The 27,888-nt window shown below is 40.4% G+C and overlaps 1 protein-coding gene across 1 annotated transcript; it reads right to left on the bottom strand.

The window, feature by feature from the left end:
- Positions 1-272: 272 nt before the first annotated feature.
- On the bottom strand, positions 273-11,735 carry LOC148017749 (auxin transporter-like protein 3). Its single transcript, XM_087661811.1, has 8 exons — positions 11,207-11,735; positions 10,795-10,980; positions 10,568-10,680; positions 10,243-10,426; positions 10,024-10,121; positions 9,722-9,929; positions 1,895-2,152; positions 273-1,262 (listed from the first exon to the last, which is right to left on the bottom strand). The coding sequence occupies exons 1-8, from the start codon at positions 11,402-11,404 to the stop codon at positions 1,029-1,031; spliced, it is 1,479 nt and encodes a 492-aa protein (XP_087517937.1). The 5' UTR covers positions 11,405-11,735; the 3' UTR covers positions 273-1,028.
- Positions 11,736-27,888: the final 16,153 nt, after the last annotated feature.

The following is a 27,888-nucleotide window of genomic DNA, read 5'->3' as shown; positions in this document are numbered from 1 at the left end:
AATTCCCATACATCCCCATGTGCCAACATACATGTTTCTTTGTTGTGCATTGTGCATTGTGCATAAAATTTTCTCCCATAAATTCCTCTATGGCTATTATTAAGACAACATCATTGACAATCTACATTATGGAGGGTTTTACCACAAAGCTTATGAGTTGTAATAGAAGATTAGTCTCTAAATATCGATCTAATCAACATAGAGAAGTTCCAAATGTGCCATTAGGATATAAATTGGCCATAATGTTGGCAAAGGGACAGATTTGTCATGGTGTGCAACAAAGGTGAGAAAGAGATTGCAATATCATATATCTTGTTGACATAGTAGAGCTTTGGGATTTTTCTATGCTCTCTTTACACGTCCTCTGACGACTTGGCAATAGTACACACACAACAGACAAAGGTTATACTGATGTTTTAGGTCACATTCATGTAGTGAAGAATGATGAATCTCTACCTCTTATAATCACTCACATGCCATGTTTAGAGTTTTGGCATGCCATCGTCACGCTAGCTTTATTATGACAAATTGGAAAACAAATAAGAAATATACGAGTACAAATATTAGCTTAACCCTCCATTCTTTCTCTAATTTTCAGGTCCATGATCCATCTAATGATGAAAAGCTAATTACATCTCAAAAGTGGTAGCTTCGATTGTTAAGTTTGTTACTAGTGATCCAAGTTGTGGGTGTAGCCCTTTCCTAGGAGATATACCATTCCCATGACCTTGACACACAGTGTTCATGGTGTTTGTTATAATGCTAACATCCATGGACGTGATTCTTGCATAGGATGTTTTGTCATTATTATCATCATTATTAGTAACCCTCTCCTAGATTTGAGGGAAAATCTTCTAAAAATGGGTCAAAGTAACTATGCAAGATTTTAAAAAATTATGATGATGATGATTGAAAGACTTACTTGTGTATCTACATGAAGCTATGGTGGGTCTATTCATTTGTAGGGCTTTATGACTTTCTTCACTTGTGATACTAGACTAGATTCAATTGTATTGTACAAGGATGATTTAGTGTGGTGGTGGTGGTGGGGGAGCTAAAGAGGATGCCTTTGGATGACGGGGTGGGCACTGGTAGCACTTTGCAAAGAGGCCGAAGGTATCGATCTGGTGGATGAAGTTGGTAACGCTGGCCCATGCTCCGAATCCGAACCCCACAATCAGCGTCCACACCACGATGAAGATGTTGAAGGCATGCACAGCAGTCCAGCTGGGTAGAAAGAAGGGCGGCTTCTCGATGGCATTCTACAAAACCCACCAAAACAGGCGCATCAGCTTCATATCCCACAGCACAGTACACACATCTGTCAGCTATCTATCCATTTGCCCTCGTCTTGCTGCTTGCTTTTCATCATATTTTTGTAGACTTACCTTGAGTCTGGCATGTTTGTAGCATCTGGATTGAAATATGTGATCTTTAGTAATCATATTCACTAAATTTCAGTGTATTATGATATGGCTTTCCATTAAGCCATGAAATCTCAGTTGCTGCGCTTCTCATTCATCACATTCGCTAGAATTTTGGTTGGTATGGTCATGACATTCTGACCGACACCTGTGCTTTTCGTTATCGAATGTTTATGATGTTTGATTGAAGTCTGTGCTTCTCATTGTCATGTTCATAGAATTTCAGTTTGTATTATATGACACTTTTGAAATCTATACTTTCCATTAGTCCTATCCCTGTGACATTTGAATGATGTTTGATTGAAGTCTGTGCTTTTCATTATCATATCCATAGAATTTCAGTTTGTATTATATGATACTTTTGGAATCTATACTTTCCATTAGTCCTATCCCTGTGACATTTGAATTGGAATCTGTACCATTCATTATTTAACGTGCTCCAATTAAAGTACAAGTTTTACAAGAAGTACCTGTCGGGCATATGCAGTTCTGTATGTCATGACGTGTGCCAGTGCAGGTATGATGTAGACGGTAAATGTGACTAGTAATGAACCGACTGCAGAGTTGATAGGTCCAAAGAAAGGAAATATGATTGCCAGAAACCAGATAGGAAGGACCACAGGTAGGCGAATCAAAGCTCGTAAGAGAATATTTGTCATTGTATGAAGACCAAGTACTTTCTCCCACACAAAGTACAAGGGTGTACAGGCAAAACCAAATGTTATGAACTGCAAAATATAAAATCATTGCTCTCTCTCTCTCTCTCTCTCTCTCTCTCTCTCTCTCTCTGGCCCCAAAACAAAAAAGAAAACTCCCACCCCTTTACCCTTTAGCTTCTATTTATTTCATGTGCTAATGAAAGATGCAGCTTGTGGCAACCTCTTTTCTTCAACAAGTCACAGAATTTTCCTTGTGCCATCTGGAGGTTAAGGTTTGACATCATTAACAAAGCACCCTGTTGCTCTATATATCATGTTGAAAATAACTCGTATTTTGTCAAGGTTCTTGTGTGCTATTTAAGGTAACTTGATTTGTTATAAGATAACGTCTGCCCCAACTCAAAATTACTTTTCGTTGATTTGCACCAGCCCTGACGGTTGATGCCCTTTTGCAGATTGTCACATACCTCCAAGAAACAGGTAAATTACCTCCACATGATACCCTTGACTAGCCACGCCCTAGACTCCAGGAAACTAGTAGCAAATGACAGCTCTATTCTGTGGTTTGTGGAGGTGTTTATCTGCATTTTTTCGATATGGACTCTAGAAGGATTATATCAAGCCTCAAGGGTCTCAGAGTGTGGTTTGCAGAGGTTTCTTTGTGCTGCCTTGTGTTCTAGGTATCAACTCTAGATGACCAAGGTATCTTCTATTACATTTCAGCCTTACTGTGGGTTTTTGCAGGCGCAAACTGCTATAGGTTGGAGCAGATGCCAGGGCTTTATGAGGCTTGTTGAGGGACATTATATCAATCATAGAAATTGAACTTATTTTCTCAAAGATTCAAAAAAATGCATGCTCAGGGGATTGTTCAAAGCATGGGAGCGGGTTGGAGATGTGCCAATGCATGCCATGTTAACTTCCTGCTCTTTAACCTTTGACAAGGAATGAACAGTGACACATAGAAAAGAATGTAGGGGTGTGATGAAAATCACAAATCATTTCCCGCTTGTTCATAGTCACACATAGGAGCAACTCTTACTCTTATAGGAAGAATCATATGATTAAAATCCAGTCAGCCTATACAGCCAACACATCTAGAATGGTTTTGAAATCAGCTAGACAAAGAACACTTCATCATGCGATGGTCACTTCATTCAACAACTAGCGTACTTCAGTGTACATGAGACAGTTGTCTCATTGCATAAGGATCAATAAGTTAGGAGCATTTTCTCGTTTTTGGAGGATTGAGATAGGTAGAGCTAAGAGGGTCTTCAAGATGAAGTCTGTATGGAAGAGTAAGCACAACAAACAAGAAGAGAAACGCTGAAGGAAAGATGAGAAAGAAGAGAAACTTGGGTGAACGATGAAAAGAAGCTGATACAAGGCTTAGCCCTTGCACATTCTAGAGGATGTAGTTGTAGGGAGGGTGGCGAGGGAGAGAAGGTGGGAGATAGAAATCAAAAGTGACATCAATGAAATAATAGGTCAGGCCTATAAATAGGCATGACTAACTTGAAATCCCCAAGGACAGCAACCAAATCCTCTAAACCAATGCCCCTAGCCAAAAAAATGGATGTGGCCCAAAAATAAGGACAAATGACCAAACGTGACCAAATGATTGGACTCAGATAGAGTTGCTAATGTTCCTTATTGATGCAACATAGGGATCACACCAAGAGATGAGCATGATCCCTAGCACCTCCTCTGAGATCTTGGGTGTGCTTGAACTCCCAAGGGATGTATATGATTAAGAAGTGAAGGCAATAAAAGAGCCCTTGTGAAGATGTCTACCACGATGTCCACTTTTGGACAATAAACTGACTCTAGTTCCTCATCATGGATGTACCATTGAACATGGTGATATTGGATATCAATATGCTTGGAGTGCAAGCATGAAATTTGAGATTGTTGGCTATTGGCAAGCAACTTTGACTATCTCAACAAATAAGCGGCTCCAATTGTGGAAATCCAAAGTTCGCCAACATCTGCCTCAATGAAACAACATTTGGATGGTTGCATAATAACCTTTGTGAGATTCTAATTGTTAGATTGTGTCAATGCACGGATAAAGCCTCCCTTAGGATCCAACCCATCGTATGAATGTATTGTAGGCATCAACATGCTCGATTGCTGTCAAAAGTGGATGTAGCGATGGAAGCATAGGAAACTATTGTAAACAGTAATAGATTGTGTAACACGAGAAAAGAGAAACACAGCAAAGAAAAGAAGAATATTGCACAAAGAATTGGAAGAAAGAGATGTTAGGGAAATGGAATCCATATACCAAAGACGTGAGGCAGTACAAAAACCATGTGAGTCACTGGCTGTGTGGGCATTGGTACTAGCTCCCTCTCTCCACCAATACTTGCTATGGAAGTATGGAGATGAGTAACTAACACAGGAGTAGGGAGCCGAAATATATAGGCATAAAATAATGTCAAGTATGCATCAGGTTGCCCAACTGAATAAAATAATGATAATCAGATTGGCCAATATAAAATCACCAAAACCTCATAAATGAGGCACCACAAAGGTACCTAAAATATACTATTGTGCCCAGTCCATTGGGACATGCATAGACTCGCACATAAACTCACATATCCACTAACACCTCTTAGAACATGGGTGATCTAATACAATATAATACACAATGATAATGACCTGTCATAGTACATACAACAATGACCAAATAGAACCATGGATACCCGAGCAGTGGATGCACATGCCACTATCAAGGTGCCACACAGAGAGAACCGGTGTTGATGTTGATCATACCAACTCTTGAAAATAGAGAAGAATCGTAGTAGTTCTCTATGTTTGTCAACAATGTATGAAGAAGACTCGAGGAGCATCAAAGATGCAAAGTGGATTTGCAAAGATTTAGACACATTTGAAGCAATAGATGAAGAACCTATAGCTATGAACCAAAGACCAATCATCCTACAAGCTCGAAAAGAAATCCTCAAAAGATCAAGATTAGATGATGATGAAGAAATCTCAAGCCACTCAAAAAAGTCAAAAGAAAGATCGGTGATATGCAAGATGATGACGGAGAATCGAGAAAGGAGATACTTGAGATATGCATGGTCACCTAGCTTAAGCAATCACTCATTGAAGCACATAGAAACAGGGATCATCAATGAATAGAGTGTAGTATATAAGACACAACAATTGTCACAGATGTACCCACTCTAAAGCTCAGATTAAAGCACAAGGATAACTAGCTATAAAAAATCCGTAAAGGAAGAAATGAAAGCATTGTGAGCATAAAATGGCGACCAAAAAGTTAGTGTTGTCAAAAATAATTGGTATCTCTGATACCATGTTAAAATAAGCAATAGTGTAAAGAGACAGTAGGGTTTGCGGGGAGTAACATAGAGTGAGTACATGCAAACATTGAGAGAGAAGAGAAACTTAGAAACACAAGAACACGGTTTGAAAAGATAACTACATTGTCCGGTTTGAATCAGGTGGCAGCACCTATGGGAATCTGCATAGTGAAGGGAGCAAAACGCATTCCTCCAAGTAGTGGGCTATTGAAGTAATCACTGGAAGGTGAAAGACAGAGTTGTCTTGATGTTGTTGGAGATGTGGAAGACGATCACTAGCTGTCAAGCGAGTGAACCACAGTCCTCTGCTATCAGGGAGTGACCCGGGTAGCAAAATACAAATCCTAGAGTGTTGGAGCTGTCAAACGTAAGGAGAGCAGCCCAGATGTTGACGCCACGTGGATAATGCACTAGATGACAGAGGATGAGCTAGGGTTGCAAAAACACAGATCCTAGCAACCTTTGTGACATACGAGTGGCACTAGGTTATGGAGGTGGAGTCGGGCTGCAAAAGGTAGGTCCTAGCAGCCCCTGTGATAGAGAATGATGAAATCACTGACGCTAGGTGGCGTAGACTGTTGCTAGAGGCTAGGATGCCAATGCCAAGTTGGACTTGATGATGCCAAGCAAAGAGAAGATCTCTAGACTCAAAAACACAGGTGAACGTGGAGCTTGAAGGAGAAGGTATTGATGCCAAGTAGATGATGGTGATGCCGGGTGGAAGATGCTCCAAATGCAAGGCCTGATGATGGAATAGGGCGCCTGAAGCAGAAGAGGAATGGTGAAGGCAGCCACGAGCCACAAACTGCAATGTCCTCCCGAAGGGGTGTGAGGATAGTGGAAGGGGTTGGTGAGAGAAGGGAGGTGGTGGTGACCAAAGAAGGTGGTGAAGAATGACTGAAGAGAGAGTGAAGAATGAATGAAGTGACTGCCTATTTATAGGTATAAGTTGTCTAGGGTGGTATACCATTGTGTGGGCGCCCACCAAAAAAGTGGTAAAAATGTGGACACCAGCCCGCTTGGGGTTGTCATTGGGAAACCCTAAATGAAGTGTGTGAATTGAAGAAGTGGTTTCTCAACATCCCCTCTCAGGCCCAAAAAGGGATGAAGAAAGTGGAGCGAAGAGAGATACGAAGATGTAGAGGATCCTAGAGATCCAAGATGTCCACCTAAAAGGGAATCTATAGTAAGGAATAGTAGACGGAATGAACTGTAGAACCTGACTCCAGCTCATACCAATCGATCCTCCTATGGCTCAAAAGGACTTGGTGCGCATTGGATGCGTCTTATTGCCTTGGGCATAAAAATTTGAAACCTAGTGCAGAATAAACTTTGTGGTCCATAAGGGAGAGGTGGCACATCGAGTGCCTGGGGTTAGATGCATATACTTTGGCCGTATAGGGAGTAAAGGTCCATGGCAACAAGTGTCAGTGGGGGTTCCGGTGATAGGCTAGAAGAGGAGTACTCAATGGTCTATCCATCTACCTATGGAGGAGTCATAGCACTAGAGTGTCAACTTGTAAAAGGGAGGGTGAGTGGGAGAGGAAGAGAAAGATATCTTTGTCTCATGGTGACGCAGCAGAAATGAAGGGGAAAATCAATAGACGATGTAGAATCCGCAACCTGTGTTTACCTTCTTTGATGAATAGGGTCTTTAGCTATCTGAGCTCTTGTGCTTTGATACTATGTCAAAATAATAGATATGCTCTGATATCATGTCAAAAAAAGCGATAGTGCAGAGAGACAATAGGCTTTGCAGGGAGTAACCCGGGGGTCCACTAGGGTTTACCGTATGGTATCACGTGAGTGTAAGGGAGGGGGGGTTATTTAAGGGAAGGAAGGTACATTTTATAAGGTAAGGTCCCATAAGTAGGGGGTAGATAAGGGGTATTTTCATATATTTCTTGCACGCAAGTGACGTATTCTTATTACTACTAGTGAATCCCCCATGGGAGTAACACAAAGTGTGTAGGGCAAACATTGAGAGAAGAGAAACTTAGAAACACAAGAAGAACATGGTGATGATGCACTGAATCATGTTATGAGAAGAAAAGCTGATACAACGGAGTTGAAGCTCAAAAGATAACTGCACTATCCTGTCTAAATCAAACGGCAATACCTGTGAGAACCTGTACAGTGAAGGGGGCGAAATGTAGTCCTTCAGGCAGTGGGCTATCAAAGTAATCAGTGGAGGTGAAAGACAAATGTTGAGGGAGTGGACTGCAGTCCTTTGATGCCATTGGAGATGTGGAAGTTGATCACCGATTGTGGAGGGAGTGAACAGCAGTCCTCTAATGTCAGGGAGTGACTTGGGCAGCAAAACGCAAATCCCAAAGTGTCGAAGCTGTCAAATGTAGGGAGAGTAGCCCAAATGTTGAGGTTAGGTGGATAATGATGACACCAGATGATGGAGGATGGGCTGGGCTGCAAAAACGCAAGTCCCAACAGCCTTTGTGATAGATGAGTGATGCCAGGTGATGGAGGAGTAGTTGGGCTGCAAAAATGCAGGTCCCAACAGCCCCTGTGATAGACGAATGATGAAATCATTGATGCTAGGTGGTGTAGACTGCCACTATAGACTAGGATGCTGACGCCAACCTGGAGATGATGATGCTAGGCAAGGAGAAGACCTCAAGATTGAAAAATGCAAGTGAAGGTGGAGCCTGAAGGAGAAGGGTGCTGACGCCAAGCAGATGATGGTGACGCCAGGTGGAAGATGCTCCAAATGCAAGGCTTGATGATGGAATAGGGTGCTTGAAGCAGAAGAGGAATGCCGAAGGCAGCCACGAGCCATGAACCGCAATGTCCTCTTGAAGGGGTGTGAGGTAGTGGAAGGGGTGGGTGAGAGAAGGGAAGTGGTGGTGACCAAAGGTGGCAAAGAATTACTGGAGAGTGAAGAATGAATGAAGTGACTGCCTATTTATAGGCATAAGCTGTCCAGGGTGTTGCACCCCACTGAAAAAGTGGCCAAAATGTGGACACCAGCCCTTTTTGGGGCTGTCAGTGCTAAACCCTAAATGAAGTGTGTGAACTGAAAAAGTGGTTTCTCAAAAAATGCAGGGTGGGAAACAATGGTTGGCCAATGTGAATGCAGCCACCCAATATCCACCTAAATGCTCCCACATAAAGCACACTGAAATGCACAATATAGGCCTAATAAAGAGTGCCCAAACCCATGATATGCACAAAGCTAACATTTAGTTTTATAAACTAGAACTACTATAGAGTAAAAATAAATTCTATAAAAGGGGATCATGGGCAGACCATTCTTTCATCCCTGCTATGGTCACTTTCCTTGCTAGAGCTGTCACTATCTCCTCTTTCTTCTTCCTTCTTCCTTCAGCCATCATTGCCATCCCTAGAGCCTCATTTTCTCTTTCCATGCTCACAGCAGCTCCAAGAGATGAGGCAACTGCTGCTGCTGCTTGCATTTTTCTGATCTGCACCCTGCTGCTGCCTAGACATTGGTGACTTGTTTTGCTGTCATCGACTGGCCTGGACATAATCATGCTGCTGTGGTTGCTGCTGCTGCCATCTGCATTGACAGCCTTAGGAGTCATCACGACAGTACCCAGCTGCTGCATTTTTCTGTTCAGAATCATCATCAGCTGTCCCCATCAGCAAAGGTGGCCTGTGCCCTCCCTAACGAGCCTGAAACAGCTTGCGTTTTTGCTGTCCCATCCTGTCTGATCGGCATCATCCTTTGTAATCCCGATTTGAGTTGGGCTGGCTGCTCGGTCTCAGGATCTGTCAGAGTATGGCACACTCCTTTAGCATCCTTTAGCCCACTCTGCCAGAGGGAGTGGCTGTTGAAGAACAGACCTCCACTCTCAAGCATTTGTTATCTCTCGTACACTTTGTTCATTGAGCTCATTCATTTCTTCATTCTCATTCCATCTTCAAGCTCATTTGTTAAGTCATATGAATGTTTGTATGGAGTCAGTGATAGACTACTAATCCTGATTGTACACTTATTGGCATGCTAGATTACACTATGACTCAGTTTCTGTATACACTTTGGGTGTTCAAAACTTTTAAGGTTTGTATGCCTTTTGTAGAGATTGGCCGCAACTATCTCATATATCATCTGGTCTTTCAGAGGCAATGTTAGTTTTGATTCCAGCATGTGCATTCAAATGTGTGCATGCATGACATGTGAATATGCACATGAATGAGCTAGAAATGCATATTAAAAACGGGTTGTCTGCTGTGAGATTGTCACGCATTCTGAACATGTCTAGTCTCAAAAAAGGAGAATTTCTCTGATCCTGAAACTTGAACACTAAAAAGTACTCCTGTTGCATACCTGGTGAATCAACATTAGCACAATAGCAAGATCTCGAGCTCCAGACCTTGGAAGCAATGAGAATGCATTAGAATGATCCAAGAGCTGGTCACCATACGCCCAGTACACAGCAATGGCTGATGGCAAAGTCAATGTCCAAACATATATAGTTGCAAACAGATAGATGGTCTTGAACTTCTTGGGTTTCCACATAGCATGCATGATTTCCCTAGGATATCAATATTCAAAGACCTGAATCAATACCATGACAGAAAGGATTTCACACTAATGTTAACTTTGTCCACAAAGCACCAGATGTTTACACTGTGACAGCATGGCCACCAAATGTATAGAGGATGTTGGTGGCTCCCGTGAAATACAGAACCAACTTTTGAGGAGCTGAATGCTTCACATCTGGAACCTGAAGAAAAGTAATCAAATATAAGCTCACGAGGCTATGGCTAATACCTTATGCTAGTGAGGTGTCATTGACGAGCAAATAGTATACTATAATGAGAATGTGGTGTTTCTGTAAACTTCACCTGTCCGTGCACAAGTGCTGCAATGGTCAAATACCATGCTGTATAAGTTGTCATGGCTAATCCCAAGAAAGACCAGACTCGGTAATTGTGAAACGATGGAATAAACACAGTCAAAGAGCAGCAAGCACCAAATATGTAGGTCCAAGTTCGCTTGTCCAAATGGTCATTGATGTAATATATGTTACTGGAGGCACAAGACATTAAGAACATTATAGAGGTAACTGGAGTTATCCTTGAGCTCCCGAGAAATCACGGCAGGCAAAAATAAATATATTAGTAAATCAGCATGTGTAATGTCCAAAATGGAATCGAGACAACATTTTACCTGCCACATGCAATTAGCTGGATAACTGAGCCAAACAGCAAGAAGGTGCAGTTGAAACCTAGGCCAATAGCTTTCCAGTATGGTCCCAATAACCCTTCTAAAACTTCAAACCACTGCAGGATGAAGCCCAACAATGTATGGACTAAGCACTTAAAGTTTGATCTCCTTAGTGGAAGCAATGCAATCTCATGACGAAGGCTTTGGAATATGGTGAATTCTCACCTCACCTGTATAACATGACCTTTGAAACTGTAATTTTCCTTTTCTTTTCTGGTCCTGTATTCTACGTAGAGGCAGCTGATAAGGTAGGCTGTCCAGCTTCCAAGCAGCCCATAGAAAATCTGGAAGAGCACTCCGGATGCATAACCCAGTTGAGAGAATGAGTAAGGGAGGGTGAGAAGAACTTGGGCCACCTGCATTTGATTTAATTTCTTGGATCAGTCTGTTGTTAAATTGCACAATTTACATGCATGTTTGTAAATGGGCGTATGGCTTAATGTTTTAGAGCATGTTGGTCAGAAGCAGTCATGTGCAGGAAAATATTATTTTATTGCTAGTCTGATATAAGGACATTGAATATAGGATCGTTGCACATTATGAGAGGCAACGACTAAACCCCTATTCTGAGCTCATCTGTACCTGATTAGAGGCACAGCTAAACCAGGCATCATAGACTGATCCCCCATGCCAGAATAGCTTCTTTACTTGGCCCTTGAAAGTTGGGGGACTGTCATCTTCTTCTCCCAGGCCATCCTGCTCTTTTCTATCCATTTCCATCTCCATGTAGCTTCCTACAATGACATCCTCTTTCCCCTGTGTTTTCCCGTCGCCAGCCATTTTGCCTTCCTCCCTTGGGGTTCTTTAAGGAAAAGGGGAGAGCTGCAATAAATTCTCACCACTCTCTGCTGAGATCAAGCCATCTAATTCCAATTCAGAAGTAATTGAGCTATTAGGTTAGTTGATAATGCTCTGGGGAATTTGAGCTTGCAGAAGAGGCAGAAGTTCGATAGTAAATTCTTGGAAGGTTAAAACATCAAGTGAGGTGGTGTTGCACACGTAAAGTGGGCTAGCTGTTACTTTGCCACCCATAGGGTATTAGCCTTTGGATGGATGGATATAGAAGAATTGGGGGCCGAGAGAGAGAGAGAGAGAGAGAGAGAGAGAGAGAGTGTGTGTGTGTGTGTGTGTGTGTGAATGCAATACCCCAGAGAGAGAGAGAGAGAGAGAGAGAGAGAGAGAGAGAGTCAGTAGTGGAATGCCGTCAATGCATGCGTATGGGCAAAAGGGAAGAGAGATAGAGACGGTGCTCGGAAGGTTGCTTTTTTCTATTTAACGGCACAGAGCTGGAAAGGTATTCATCACACAGGAGATGGGAGAGGGAAAGGCTCGGAAAGGGAGAGCTTATCTATCCGCCCTGAAAAGCACTTCGCCCACATTATATGTAACAACAGTGACAGTAGCAGCAGCAGCAACAGCTGCTCTAGGAGCAACAGCAGGAGTGGCACAAGGAGCCAGCCCAGATGACGAGGGAGAAGAAGACAGTGGCCACTCTCAGCATCGAGAGAGAGAGAAGCTGTCCCCCACAAAAAAGGAAACTAGAAAGGGGAAATGGTGGGTGCAGTCCATCGGATTGATGGAGCCCCGTCACCCAACCATTATTGTGTACTATCGAGAGAGAGAGAGAGAGTCTAGAGAGAGAGAGTGTGTGTGTAGAAAATGCTAAGCTTACTACGACCCTTGCAAACCCTTAGTCCTTATGTTCCCACGCACCACCCATCTTGGAAAGGCTTCCAAATACCTAGCGGTCCATAATTGTAAACCTCAAAGAGGTCCATCCACATGGATGAAAAACCATTATTCAAGGGTGCAATTGTTTTGTTTGCTCCAACATTTGCCATTGTATCATCACTCCGTTAGTTGTCGCTAAACCACCCAACAAACACATGCAAGGTGACTTCCTCTGTTAAGGGGACTAAGAGTTAGTGGGTCTATGTGAACTAGTGGGAAGGGCTTGGTGCAACTCAAGCTTAACTCAAGATAGAAGAAAGTTGTATTAATATCCTAAGACACCTCAAAGTCATATAGGACAAAACATAGTGTCAAGATTTTGGACATAAATGCATTTTAGGATGTTATCTACACAAGATGCAAACCATCAGCTATAGCTACAAGACTTACTATATATATATATATTGTATTACTATAGCAAGCTATTGCTCAAGCTTTTGAAATCCTATTATGATGGCTTCATTGCCTTGATAAGTTGCCCATTTGCCACCACCTTTATCTCAGTGATTTCATAAGGTTGTCCGTTGAGTTGTGTTTATGTAAGTCCTTCAATGATCCACTTTTTGGTTGCCTTGAAGCCTTTTGATTATTTTAGTGCTTTAGTGTTATCTTTAATGTTTGCAAACACAAAAGTCGTGTGATTTCCTTTGTTAGTGTTGCATTGTGGAAACCTCCAATTAAACCCTTGCTATGTTGGTTTGCACCTTATATAACTTTAAACATAATTGGTGGTCTCCATTATCTATTCGTCTTGTTTTTCTTCACGCCATTGCTTTTAAGATACTAGGTAAAAGGAAATCCGGAAATAAAGTGATTGGGCTTGTAAAATTGACCTCATCTTTCTAGAGATGTTGTAATATTAATAAATATAAATATGATATTTATCTCGCATGTAAAAAACAACTTTTGACATCCTTCTCCTTGGAGGAAGGTAGCCCAATCATTTTTGCAAATCCTCACTTGGATAATGATATACATAATTCATTTGCAACCTCTTAGGCCCCATGGAACTTTAAAGGTCATGCAAGTCAATGACAAATACTAATAGTTGTCAAAGGAGCAAGTATTTTCATAACTTGATTCATGTCTTAATTCCACAACCCCCTCACCTTCATCACCACCACCTCCTTGTGGGCTCTTATTTGTATATAACCACCACCTCCTTGTGGGCTCTTATTTGTATATATGCTCTCATATATAGCCTTCCCTCTAAATAACAAGGAAATTACATAGCTCTTTACACAAGGATTTAGATGTGCCTATTATGTTAAGATTTTTTAGAACTCAAGTTTTTATTGCTAGCACATTTAAATAATATTGCACTAAAGTCAAATTTTAATAACATACACCTATGAGTTTGCATGTAGCCTTAGATCATTATTCCAGTCCTAACTACTACATGAGGCCTTGGCAAACAATGTATTAGTCATGTCTAGACTCCCTCTAGAAACATGAATTGGGGTAGTGTGGTTTCTTACTCACTCTCATAGTGATGACCCATTTTCCACTTCCCTTGGTTGGGCACTCCTATTTTAGTTGTATGTTTCAAATCACTCATGCATCTAGAAACCAACATTGAAAACTTGGTATCTAGGGTGTGTCGTCCAAGTTTTTGTGTAACAAGCATGTATGAACTAGAAGTCTCAATGAATTGTGAGAATTGTCACAACTGAATAGGTGCTCCTACATTGAAGTTGCTTCAACGAAAAATATTGAAAATGCACTATTATTTTGCGATACTATGTCTTAGTAGTAAGATATGGATTCAAAATGACCTAGGCTAGGTCTAGAAGACTTGATTGTCCTTTGAAGAGAAGATGAGTGGCCCTTGCATGAGTTGAAGCATATAATTATTCTAGAAAAAGCTTGGAAGGGTCATTCTATTAAGTTGACTTAAAGCATTCATAAAGAATCTTTGTATATCTTCTCATAGAGTATACCTCCTATGGCATTTCTCAATAAGTTCTAGCTCCTTATAGACTTGAGGTTTGGAGTTCTTCGAGATTGAAAGATCTTGCTATGGCAATTTACTTGAGTTCATTTGTTTAGGTGGCAAATTGCCATTACATTAATGGTTACTCTCATATTTGATATGCCTCATTCAATGAATAGTTCGCCCCCTGTTTAGAATTCATAATGATGTTTCTCCTATTATTATTATTGTTTGGACATTGATGCAAAAGTGAGTTAAATAGACCAGCCTTAATGTTTTAATAACCAAGAGCTTTTTCCCTATATGTTGTGCATTAACATGAGTTTCCTTGAGCCTCCAACCTTGATATGTTAATACCCTCCAGTAGGCTAATATATTGCTTGATATGTCATGCTCTTTGATAAAACTCTTCAATATTCGTTACCAATATGTCGGTACTAATTGAAGGCATCTCTAAACCTTGTGAGTTAAGTAGTGCTCATAAGCAAGTGGCTTGTGTGATGGGAGGGTAACAATTTATTAAGTAGTAGGGGGGTAGATATTCTCTAGAAAAGGTTGCATGACCAAAGGTGAGTGGAGGCCCAAAGTGAGAATATAACTAGCTAATTGGAAAAGGAGAATCTAATGCTTCACCATCAAATACGGATATGTTGGTAGCCAATTTCCTTTGAAAAGGATTTTGGATATGATCTTGAGATTCTAGCTATTGGTACACTTATATTTAGAATTTTGTAAAAACATAAATTTTGTTACATGTTTGGATTGGTAAAGTTGACCAAAAAACAAGCAAATTCTTCAAAATTTTATTGCCCTAAGATTGCCCTAAGTTTAGGAGATTGTTAAATTGTGAAAAAGATATGAGCCATCCAAGAATATATTGTTCCGCATTTGAAATGCCACCATGCAAAGGAGTTAGGCTTTGACATTTGATGCACATCTAGTAGAGTACATGGAAGATAGATTATATCCAATATGACTAAATTATTTCAAGGTTATACACCCATAAAGGCTCACTAAAAAATTCAAAGAAGTGCTTTCCAAAGTCCTATTAGAGCCACTCCATATGGTGATCTAGGCAACTTCACTCCAATTCAAAGTTGATGTATAGTTTATAGGCCCACATGATTCTCAAACAAAGGGTCCCATTGAAGTACATGATTGCAAAATTTGGTTAGACATGCATGTATGCATGCATTTGCATTTGCATGTGTGCGCACGTGCGCGTGTCTGCGTCTGCGTGCACGCGCACGCAGATGTAGACGCGCGCGCGCGCACGCATGCACACACACACAAAGAGTCTCCCTAACTCTCTTGTGCTAACAATGAAACTTTTTATAGCCTCAAAGATCCACTCTTGCACCTTGAGAAACTCCACTTGTTTCAAAGTAGAGTTTGATAGTCATTCTCTACATACAATAGTGAAAGATAATCTACAATCCTTCCATACATAGGGGGAGAAAGATAATGTAGACAATATAACATGAAAATTTGCAATGTTCCATTTAAATTAAGGTATTAATAAGCAATAGACTAGTATGAATAATAAGAGGTAAATTGGTACAAAGCATCAAATGAAAAAAGTAAGATCTCTATATATTAGAGCGTTCAATAGTAGACCTTACATGCTAGAGTAATGAGTGAAACCATAAAACAAATAATCAAAAAATTTGGCAAAAACTACAAAAGGAGGACCCAAATTTCATTGTATGTCAATATTTACTTAAGAACCAATGAAATATTGTAGTATATACATTAATGACTAATCTCTATAAAGTTGACTTAATAAGAGGAATGAGGTGCTTATGTCTTAGCCTTTTCACAAGACAACAAACTTTAGCTATGCAACTTTATTGAAAGTTCCTTGATTACCTTACGAGACCTGGTTCTTATTCTTTAGGGTCAATAGATTGTCAATGAAACCTAAACAAATCAAAGCATCCTCCTTTTTGTGGCAGTTCACACTTGTCACATGATTGCCACTTCTACTCCAGTCTTGTCACTGTGATTATGAACTTCACTTGCATGCAAATGGAATTCTACAATTGTAGTGGAAAGGGAAGAAGAAGAACACGATCAAATGCATGTTCATTGCTGACAACATGCCAGCTCATTGACTATGCATTACTTTTGAAAGGTGTCCTATAGTAGTCCTTGACTATGCACTTAAATGTTCGACTATCCCCTTGGAGATGTCCTTTGCTTATCATAATGTAATCGTGTGGGACTATTTAGTGTCCATTTTGAACTCAGTTCCACCCTTAATACTAGGGGCTAAAGAGATTGATTGGTTTGAGTAGGTTGCATTAGTTGGATGAGTGTGTAAAGGTCACTCGCATATTGATAATCTCATTTCCATTCCCAATAAAGCTTTCATTAAGTTTGCCATTGACATCTCTATAGATATCTACGCTGTCATTATGAAGGGCTTTGCAAGTTATTTTTCTCATGCATATTATGTGTAATATCATGTGAGTTCGCTCAACAATAATTCTTATCTCTTTCCAAGTAAGAAATCTACTTGCAAGGGGGAACTTTATTTCTCCCCTTTGCATATGCCCCCCATAAGCATGTTCCAATGGATCACACCAAGATAGTTTACTATTGCCCCATTGTTATTACTAAGCAACCAACCCTTTAAGGTAATCGAAAACATTTGTGGCCCTTTTCATAGTTAAAAAAATTTTCCGACACGAGAGGGGGACCAATGAGCTAAAAAAGTAGAAGTTTAGATAGACTTGCTTATATATTACTTAAATGGCAATAATTTTGAAACATCATGGTGAATCTATTTTTAGTCCTCTTAAGATGGTAATTAGCATTGGATGCTAATTTCGCCCATCGTAAGATGTAGTCCTTTGTTGGTTATGAGGTTTAAGAGTTCTAATTCAATAGGGTGTGTGTAAATGATTCTTTTTTCACTTATTTTGGTATTATAGCATTGCGTTTGTCTTTTTCACCTCATTTTCTATTGAATGTTCTTACATGTAGGAGTCTTATTTTGTCTTTTAAGTTCCCTTTTCCATTCAATATTTTTCCTCTTTGGATAGTACTCATGTGTTGGAGTTACATATCCACATGCAATCATCAGAATCTCTCTCTCTCTCTCTCATTTGTTGGAGTTACATATCCACATGCAACCATCACAATCTCTCTCTCTCTCTCTCTCAACTATTTTTTAGCTCTTCCTCATTCAATGCTTTCCCCTCTTTTACCTTTTACTACTAACTTTTACACATTGGGAGGATGTATTCACATGAGCACCCATGTCCTCACACACGTAAACTATAGCCATGGCCACAACCTCCTATTCTTAGTGTCAAGAATACAATTTTGAAAGCTTATTTTTAATTTCTAGAATGTGTAGCCATAAAGGCAAGACATTGGTTCCCTATGCCTTGTAGCCATTAAAATTTGATGGAGATTTAGTCTTAATGCTTACATACATTGAGGTAGCTATGATTTTTTTTCAGACTTTGGGCCACTCATTGTGAAATCGCGAAATTTTGCTTGATTACTTTGAATTGTACCGACAGATCAAAATGATGGTTATTACTCTTTCATGCTCTTACATATATAGATCTCATTTTGCCAGCTTGTTTATCTGACTTTCAATTTAGTGCTTTTTATTGATTTTCCTTCTATTAATGATACATGGGGTAAAACAAACATAGCCAGCCGCGCCACAACCACTTATCTTTGCATAACATTCTAAACACATACATGCTCTTGAAATAACATTCTTGTCTCTTTATTTCACAATCCCTATGCGTGGCAAGGCACAGTCTACATGTGGAAGGTAGTGTCTATATGTCTTGGATCATGTCCTGTCTCTATATGTCTCTATATATGTGGGAGAGAGTCTCTATGAGGGAGGGCACTTTGTGCACATGTGGGAGAGTGTCTCTATGTGGGAGGGCACTCTCTCCACATGTGGTGCACTTTCTATAAGTGGCATTCTCTCTCTCTCTCTCTCTCTCTCGGGGGGGGGGGGGGGGGGGGGGGGGGCAACACTCTCCAATCTCTATATTTTATAGAATGCGAACACCTTATTTTATAGAATGACGATGGATAGTAAAATATTTACGAAATTTCGGAGTTGGTGAAAGATGGGGTGGTCAAGGCAGTACACCTCTCGACGAAACCCTCACAGCCAATAACACATAAAACAAGGGTTGGGGGAGCCACGGCGGAAAGGGAAAAAAGTAGGATGAAAAGGGGACCTTTCCTATCGCCACCACGAGAGGCACTCTCTCGCGACCTATAATCATACCATCATAATTTAGCGCATCAAAAGGCAATATTCCAAGCCTATCCACCCATCAAACCATCATGGACGCTTCCTCACTTGGGCGCAAGCTATCTCGATCTCACTAGCATATTCTTAATTGATCCATGATCTTTTGATCGCTTGTATTTTTACTCACACTTGATGTTCTTTCCACAGACAAGGTCACAAGGCTAAGTACTACATGGGTTATACCCTCACACTCCATAGAACTTGATGTCCTTTCCATAGACAAGGTCACAAGGGCTCATGCTGCATTGGCTATACTTACACTCCCTAGAAAGTGGCACGTTTCTTTATATGGACATGCCACAAGGGTACATACTTCATTGGGTGTACCACAAGGAAGCCCAGATTGGTTAAGAAAAGCAACTATTGATTTGCTTCACTAAAAGATACTTCTATAAACCGCCTCACTTTGTGTCTTCAAGGTCATGGCTTGGTGGTTGAGACTTGGGTTCATCCCATGAGGTTGTGGATTCAAATGCATCGCTTGGGTGTGACACCTATATTCTCATGGTGTGTTCCTATAAGTCCCAACTCTTTCTCACTTGAACATTTGGTTGGTCCTCCTCAATGAGGAGAGTTCCACAATGATTAAATTTCATTCTAAAGTGAGGGCTATGCCCAACCATCACCTATCAAAGAGCATGTCATGTCCAAATTGTACTATATTGAATAGAAATTTTCCAAAGGTTATTGGTGTGTAGATAATCCAAAGTTCTTATATAGACAACTCTTGTATACTCATGGAGATATTCCTCAAGCCTATATGAGGACACCTTTTCTGAATGAAGCCAAAGAAAAATAGCCTTTTCCTTTAGCAGATGTGTAATCTTGTAAGTTCCCTATGCGAAAAAGTCGACAGAATAGTGCCTTTGATCAACCATTGAACTAGAATATTGATATATAGATTAACAAGAGTGCATCAATTTTCATTTAATTTTAAGTTATTTGAGATTGCGGTTACATATCATTGATAGATATACAGAATTACACGTGTGATTTTCCTTATGTCCTCACACGGAACAATGATTTCATACTACCTTGATGCAAATGCATGCTGGATTTTCTCGTTAGTAGCACATGTATTTTATGCGCATACCTTGGCATTCTTTTGCCTTTGAGAACTTATGATATGATTTATCTAACTATGTCCACTATTTGGTTACTAAAGGGAGATCACATGCATCTCTTCCTACTATTGCATGATTGACCATCAACTTAAGAGGAGAATCTCCAAGTCACGCCTTATTAAAGAATTGATGGTGCCCCTTGATGCAATCAAAAAATGAATATGATGTCAAGATATATGGACCAATCGACCTTGATCTAGTGACTAAAACATCTATTAAAGGTATAGATCAAGGGTACTATAAAAATTAAAAGCTATATAGTGTGCAAGCAAAATAGTAAGTGATTAGTCCACTACAATCATATAGTGCATCAAGGTCATGTTTGTTGAGATGGCAAGCTCAATGCGTACAGACATTGATGATGGACTATCTAATTAGATGGGCCTACATGTCTACACTTGTTTTGGTGGGTTGGTGGTCATCATGACCTTTAGACGGCTAATTACTCACCACTTATTGTATTCCATTAGTCACATCTACTTGCAACTGTTGTAGTCCCTTATGTACTATTTGACTTAGTAGCTACTTTCCTTTATATTCTAACTTGTCTACATAGTGTACGTTGTGTTATGTGAGAAAGAAGAAATAATAACCAACAAGAAAATGTGTTGGGCCTCTATCTCTCTTCTTTTTTCTTGAGTGAGCTTCTCCTTGCATCTATTAAGTGTGTTTGGTGCATTGGTTGGAGTAGGTCCCCCCATCACATGAGTTTTGTCATGGTAGCATACCTACTCTACTATTGGAGGTTGTTTTGTAAGTTGAAGTGAAGGAGAAGAAGCAATGATTCAAGCATGCAAGCAATGGGTTAAGCTCTTCTATTTACATACTACACATAAGATACCATGTATGCATAATGCATCTTCATAAAACTATTATATGTCAACCTGTCAAATAGGATGCCTTACTATATCCGATCTCCTGAATTGAGGTGCACCAGACACTGTTTCAACCATTCTTGTATGTAGTGGTGCATACTTTTCTGCACTCTTTATTCCTGTAGTTCTAACATGTGGTATCCCAAACTTATCATCCATAGGGTCGTCCTTTAAACTTTCACCCGTAGGCTTCTTCCCTTGTGTAATTTCTATCTTCTTTTGTGCACTCAACTTGCCATTCCGTGGGCTATAAGTCCCACTACTTTCTTCATGGTCTTGAGGTCCAAACTTGTTCTCAATATGCCGATTTCTTTAACCATTTTCTTCCCATAACTATCATCATCACTGCTCTCATAAGCATCCATAAAAGGCAATAAAAATGCTCAAGAAAATATACATAAACTGAGTTCCACTGCTATGGCTATCATAAACGTGTCCAATTGCTATCCCATATACCCATAAATCATGCATGTATATCATATATCAACTATTCAACAAGAAACAGTGAAAATTGGGCTCAAATGGTGCTCATACGATACAAAAAGCATCAAAATATAGATTAAAAATTGACCATTTTTCCTACTATTATTTTGCAGTTATTTTTTGCAAGAATGAAGTCCTAGATAAGCTCAATCCATAATGATTTTCTTGGATTTTTTGACAAAATTTCCCCTTCAAATCTGCACCCAAAAATGACATAAAGTCATCCTTTTAACCTTGAAACAAGTTGGTTCAATCTTTTACAGTGTGAACAAACAATCTATGCACTTGTAAAGAAGCTAATTCCCACAGGAAGCCATTAAATTGAAAATACAAGAAATAGACTAAAATGCCAAGGAACCATAGCCAAGGTGGCTAGGCATGAAATGATATCACCAATGTAAACCAAGAATCAAATGATAATAAGTTGTAGCATGGTGTGCACCCCAAGCTATGGTGGCCAAGTGTATTCACCCTCTTAGATGGTGGGAGGTTGAGACCTCAAACATGTAATGTTGTAAAATGGAAAAAAAGATGCTAGGCTAGCTGCAACTTAGCCTTTTATACTTAACCCTAGTAGGCTAAATATTAGCTAAGGCATTTAGGCACTTTTATTCTAGTACAAGCCATGGAGATCTCTTCTCATTTCTCTGTGCCGTGATCATTTCTCTTCAAGCCACCTACTAGAGATGATTCCTGATACCTTGAGCAACCTATAGACTACTCTATTGCTAAGTCTTCATCAAAATAATGATCACGTGGAGTAGGAAGGGCCAGCACAATTTGTGACATTTTCAGCCCTGCTTCTCTTGGGAAAAATCAACAATCTCCTTCATCATTGAAGCTTCTCCCTCATTTGAATGATTAATGGTAGCCTTGACATGAAGTGCTTGCCTTCTAATACTTGATATTTCACTCTTATTCAACCATGAAGCTTCCTTCACAACCCTAGCTATGGCTGAAAGTGGACAAAATGAAAATTTCAATATTTTCTTGAAGTTTTGAGTCAATCTTGGTCTCTTTTATCTTCAACAAGTGGAAAGCAAGCATCTACAACCGACGTTGGGCAACATTGGAGCTCCTAAGCAAGATTGAATCATTTTCCACATCTCAGATTGAGGAAAAATAGGGCAGCCATCAATCTTCATCAAATTTTACTTCATTGAGGATTCAATTCATGGAGCTTTTGTTGTCTACAACCTCAGGAAGATTTAATTGAAGGTATTCCATAAAGATTGGGCTTACATTGAAGGATTTCTTCAAGATTGAAGGAATTTTCAGCCCCTTGTACATGACAATGTCTGAAAATTCTTGGAATCTTTGATTCAAGCAAGAATTTACATTCTTCAAAGCTCAAAGGATCTTCTTCAACAAGCCATTATAGACTCTTATCAAATCAGTGGATTCTCTTGATTGCATTGGAGCAATCTTTTTTACCGGGAGCTGGAAATTATATAGGAACATTCATATTGGACAAAGCTTTCTTGAAGCTAGCCTTATGATCTCCAATCTTGGTTCATTGATGGTGGTTTATGCTGAATATTGATTGGTTGGATTCATCTACTACTCTTCATCAACATTAAAGAGGTAATTCTATTGCTTTCAGCTTAATCTCTCTTTTCATCCAATTGTTGAAGGAGTCCTATTGTTCATAAGAGAGATTGAGTGTAATAGAACCTCTTAATTCCCATTGAAGGGCATGTAGAATTCAGCCTAGGATTGATTATGATTGTTTGATAAATTTATTTCCTACCCATTCAAATGTTGATGCTGATTTGATTGCATGAATGCTACTCACTGCCTACTTAACTTGGATTTTTGTTAGATGATTGAACATCAATGCTATAGGACTGAAATAATGATAAAAATGGTAAGCATGAATATTGTAAAAGCAGTGAGTCATTGCAAAAGGGCAATGCCCTATCTATAGCCCTTTCAATTCAGCCATTTTCCAATACCCACTACATTTCATTAAAGAATTTAAAGGCTTTTTCAGTCAATGCATAGCATAATTGTTTGATTATCCATCATAATAAACTTGCCATGTTGATTCCCGTGAGGAAAAGCGGATGCGAGGTGAGTTGGGAAGACAAAAGAGAGGTGACCCTCCCTTCCCGATCATGAACCTGAAGGGGTGCGCAACCCGACTTGAGGTGAACTTTGCACACTCCTCTTGTCTCGGAGCCCATGCAATTTTCAAATTTAGGTGTAGGTAGATTCTCTAGTATCAGAGTTTAGCAATAGTATAGTAGTGATCAGCCCTATTTAGGGTACCACAAGTGGTTGAAGGTTCCATTGGAACAAGATTGGAAGAGGTGCAGGGCATCTCCTATTTTTAGGATACCTACAAGTGGTGAATAGAGTTTTCACAGGTCTTACAACAGTTACCTACCAATGTACAGGTTATCCTTGAGTCCTATAGGTGTCTCATAACCCTCTTCTAGCTGCTACAATGGTTTACAAGGGATTTATCCACTCAGGGTATTCCTATAGGGTCAAACAGGGTACTTACAGGTGGTGGACAAGGTGTAGGAAACTCTTGTTTATCAAACCTGAAGATTCAATTACAATTTTTTTTGTCCTGATCCAAATTGAGAACTTGATAGCTCCATTTTAAGAGAGGATCCTAAGCTTCGATTTGAATAAAAAATTTTGGCGATCTGATATCGAGAGCTCAAGTTGCTGATTTTCTGACACTAGGTATATTGAGACAACACCCAAACAACATATAGGGGGACACTGTTTGACATTGTTCCACCCAAAGTATCCAACCCAAGTCCATGTCTTTTGAAATTTTTTATACCTCCAGATAATAAGCTTCCCATAGAGCTATTAAGCATTGGGATTGGTGTTATATTTTGAGAGAAATAGGGGATTAATTGACAAATTGTCTACTACTACATCACTGTCTCTTGATGGCCCGGAATAAGACGAAAGACCCCATTATTGAAGCATTGAATGATGGTGTCAAGAACTTTCAAGAGGATCAAAATTACACAAATGAATCCAATAATTTTGAACAAATAGATGAAGATTTAAGCATTGGGATTGCTTATAGCACACATTAAGGAGGATGAAGTGCATGTAGTGAATGATTACCTTTTACTGTCAAAAGAGTTGGGACATGTCAATGAAGGCCTTTCTAAGGATTTTAAGACTTTAATGAAGGCTTAACACATATGAATCAAGGTTTGTTGCAAGGGATGGCACAAGTGAACAAGATAATCTTTAATACCAATGTAAAGAAGTTAATTCCCACAGGAAGCCATTAAACTGAAAATACAAGAAATAGACTAAAATGCCAAGAAACCATAGCCAAGGTGGCTAGACATGAAATGATATTACCAATGTAAATTGAGAATCAAATGATGAGAGGTTGTAGCATGGTATGCACCCCAAGCTATGGTGGCCAAGAGTATTCACCCTCTTAGATGGTGGGAGGTTGAGACCTCAAACATTTAATGTTGTAAAATGGAAAAAAAGATGCTAGGCTAGTTACAACTTAGCCTTTTATACTTAACCCTAGTAGGCTAAATATTGGCTAAGGAATTTAGGCACATTTACTCTATGACAACACCAATTTGGAAAATAACTAGTTTAAGCTTCTCTAGTGTGAATATAGTTCTTAAAATATATAGTTCATAGGGGCCTCTAGTGTTGTTTACTACAAAGCGAAGGAAGCGGAAAACGAGGCATTAAGAGGAAAAGCGCAAGGCAAAGAAAAGAAAAAGGCACCCTACAAAAGAGTGGGTCTGGAAGAAATATAAAAGAATGGGAACAACCACTAGGAGTACAAGACACAACCATGGAAGCCGCAAGAAGCCAAAAGCAAAACGACGCACCTTTAAATATAAAGGTGCAACTAAAACCTCTGTAGTAAAAGAGCTCCAGGCTCCCTCCTGTGCAATTTGTAACCATGAACGGGCGGTAGGACTAAGCTAGGAAGAGAGGAGGACAATGGGAAAAAGGGCCTAGGCCACGACCAGCCATGTAAGAAAAGGGGGATAAGGGGATGACCGCCCAAAATGGATTTAGGGTCTTATATATAAAGTTCAAAAAGTGAATGAGAGCTCATTCTCAGCGTGTGGCAAAAAGATTCTTCTTCTTCTTCTCTACTCTTGTCTTCTTGCTTGTGTTTGAGTGAGGGAGTGTAGGAGAGTGAGCCTTTGAGAAATGGGGAGTCGACTTCATTGGACCCATCAGTCCCGCAACACAATACTCACAGGCTAGATACATCATCGTAGCAACTGACTATCTCACGAAATGGGCCGAGGTACGAGCCACCACGAAGAATGATGCTAGGACCACAATGAAGTTCTTGTGGGAGCAAGTTATCTCACGATTTGGTTGCCCTATTGAATTAGTAAGCGATCAAGGCACTCACTTCATCAATGAGGTGATTGCCCACTTGCTCACAACCTTCTTAGTTATCCACAAGAAATCCTCACCCTACTACCCTCAAGCTAATGGCCAAGTAGAATCCACGAACAAGATCTTAGTCAATGTCCTTATGAAGGTAGTTTCTACCTTGCGAAGTGACTGGGACAACAAACTTATGGTAGCATTATGGGCTTATCGGATGACCTATAAAAAGGTTGCGGGACAGATACCCTTTAGGCTAACCTACGGGATTGAGGCAAATTTTCCATTAGAATTCTTTGTCCCTAGCTTGAGGATAATAGTGCAAGAGAGATGGAAAGGGAAGGAAGCTTGGACCAACCGCCTCATGGAATTGGAACGACTCACTAAGACTCGGCTCTTAGCTGCCCACACCCTAATTTGTGAGAAAGCAAGACACAAAATGTGGTTTGACAAGCACGTCAAAAAATGGGACTTTGAGCAAGGAGACCTTGTTTTGCTCTACTCAGTAAAGGACCATAAGACAGATAAACGAGCTCAACAGCTCAAGCAAACCAAGTCAAAGTACTAAAGATAGGTAACCAAGACAATGCCTCAATAGCATCCAAGGTTGTAATGTAAAAAGCCAAGTCATAATGGAAAAATCCAAGTCAATGTCCAACTGCTCAAGGGAATACTCAAATGAATGTTGAGATGAGCTCAAACAATTGCCATCCATAGCCAAAGCATAAAGCATTCACCAAGACATCATAACCCGTACTGGGTAGCCTAGGCATAAACCATGTCATACATGAAATGCCAACTGCAAAGAAGTGACAATCAAACCCAAATCGAGCTCTAATCTCAGCTCAAAAGCATTCTGGAGCATAAACAAGATATGTGGCATAGTCCAAATACATAATGCCATCATACCGAGTAGCCGGGAGCACCCCGTGACCAATAGGCATAATCCAACTGTAGCATAAATAACTTCAGCCCTGAAGTTTCTAGCAACATATAACCTCTATAAACTGAGTAAATCAATGCTCAATCAAAGCTCAAATCCATAGGCATACATTCTCGTATGTGTAGGCACCAACCGGGCATAATCGGGCATCAAATGCCAAGACCTATAAGCATAAAATTGAAGTAATAGGTGGCTGCCCTATTTTGGATAGATTTGGGATTGTTCAAAATAGTCAATGGCTGAGCTAAATTAGCTCCAAATGCGTCTCACATAAGAGGCATAACATCCACAAGTGATCCGGTATCAATAGACATCAGTAGAAGCATCACATAAGCCATAGGCATACAAATACATGCTATCTCAGACCTGAAATCTATTGCAGAATATTCTGTCATCAGAAATTTGGCAAACCCGACATCAGCATCGTGTTCGAAGCATGCCAAAACCCCAACTTAGACTCTTACCTTTGCTTGAATCGGGTTCCGAATGCCCGAGATATGACAAAAAGAGTGATGTTTGGACCAGATTTTGAAACATGCGCAAAAAAAACGTGAGCTGGCTGGGGGGGTCTGCTGTCCCATGTGTCAACAATGGGGCCCAAAGGGGGCAAAAATGGGGGCCAAAGAAGGCCTACACCAAGCCTCAACAAGCCTTGATAGGCTGGAAGCAAGATCCAGGTGAAGGAAGCTCTAAGAGGTGTGAGCTATGGCTGCCCACAACCTGTGAAAACCTTATTTACCTAGACCTGTGGACTGAGATAAATCTCTGAAATAATGAAGCAATACCTCAATTTCAATGCCTTGATGGTGCCTCAATAGGCCGAGAAGAAGCTTGGGAAGCCGGGGAGTGATGGGAGCTTAAGAGAATGAGCTATGGCTGCCGGGAAGGAGACCCAATGCTAGTGGGGAGTCGATGGGAAGCTGAGAATGCCACGAGCCAAGCTCAAGAGTCGGGAAACCGTGCTCTGATACCAGTTGAAAGGTGAGAAGAATCGAAGCTTGCACTCGAGAGCTATGGCAGGAGAGCAAGAGCAAGAAAGAGAGAGACAAGAAATGGGAACTCCAACTGTCACAATGTGTGACCGGGCCTTCCTTTATTCAAACTATCACTAAAAGAATAAAGAATAAAGTGACGGTGACGGGCACCCGCCACGTGCAGTGTGCAATGGCGGTGACTGTCAGTGTAGTAATACATAGGCGGCTAGGCGGAGGCGCCTTTACCCCCAACAACATGTTCAAGAAGCAAGCACATTGCAACGTAGATTACGATTTATATCATATTCACCTTGCCATTGGAAACATTCGAAGTGGGATAGCTTTTAGTAAGGGTAGTGAGGCTCCACTCAAGCATGCTATGCCACCGATAGATCTACCTAGGATCAAGCCTAGGGAGGGGGATCGTGACTCATCACAACCCACCCAGACTATAAAAACACTGCCAACAAAGGCCATCCCCAAAGTCATAGAGCCCATGCTTAAATGGGCACCAAAGCACCAAAAGCGACCTACCCGTAGCTAGT

Source organism: Lygodium microphyllum, chromosome 21, assembly GCF_053477565.2.
Source record: "Lygodium microphyllum isolate KBCC chromosome 21, Lygodium_microphyllum_v1.1.10, whole genome shotgun sequence".
Lineage (NCBI taxonomy): Eukaryota > Viridiplantae > Streptophyta > Polypodiopsida > Schizaeales > Lygodiaceae > Lygodium > Lygodium microphyllum.
This window is presented reverse-complemented; position numbering and strand designations above follow the sequence as displayed.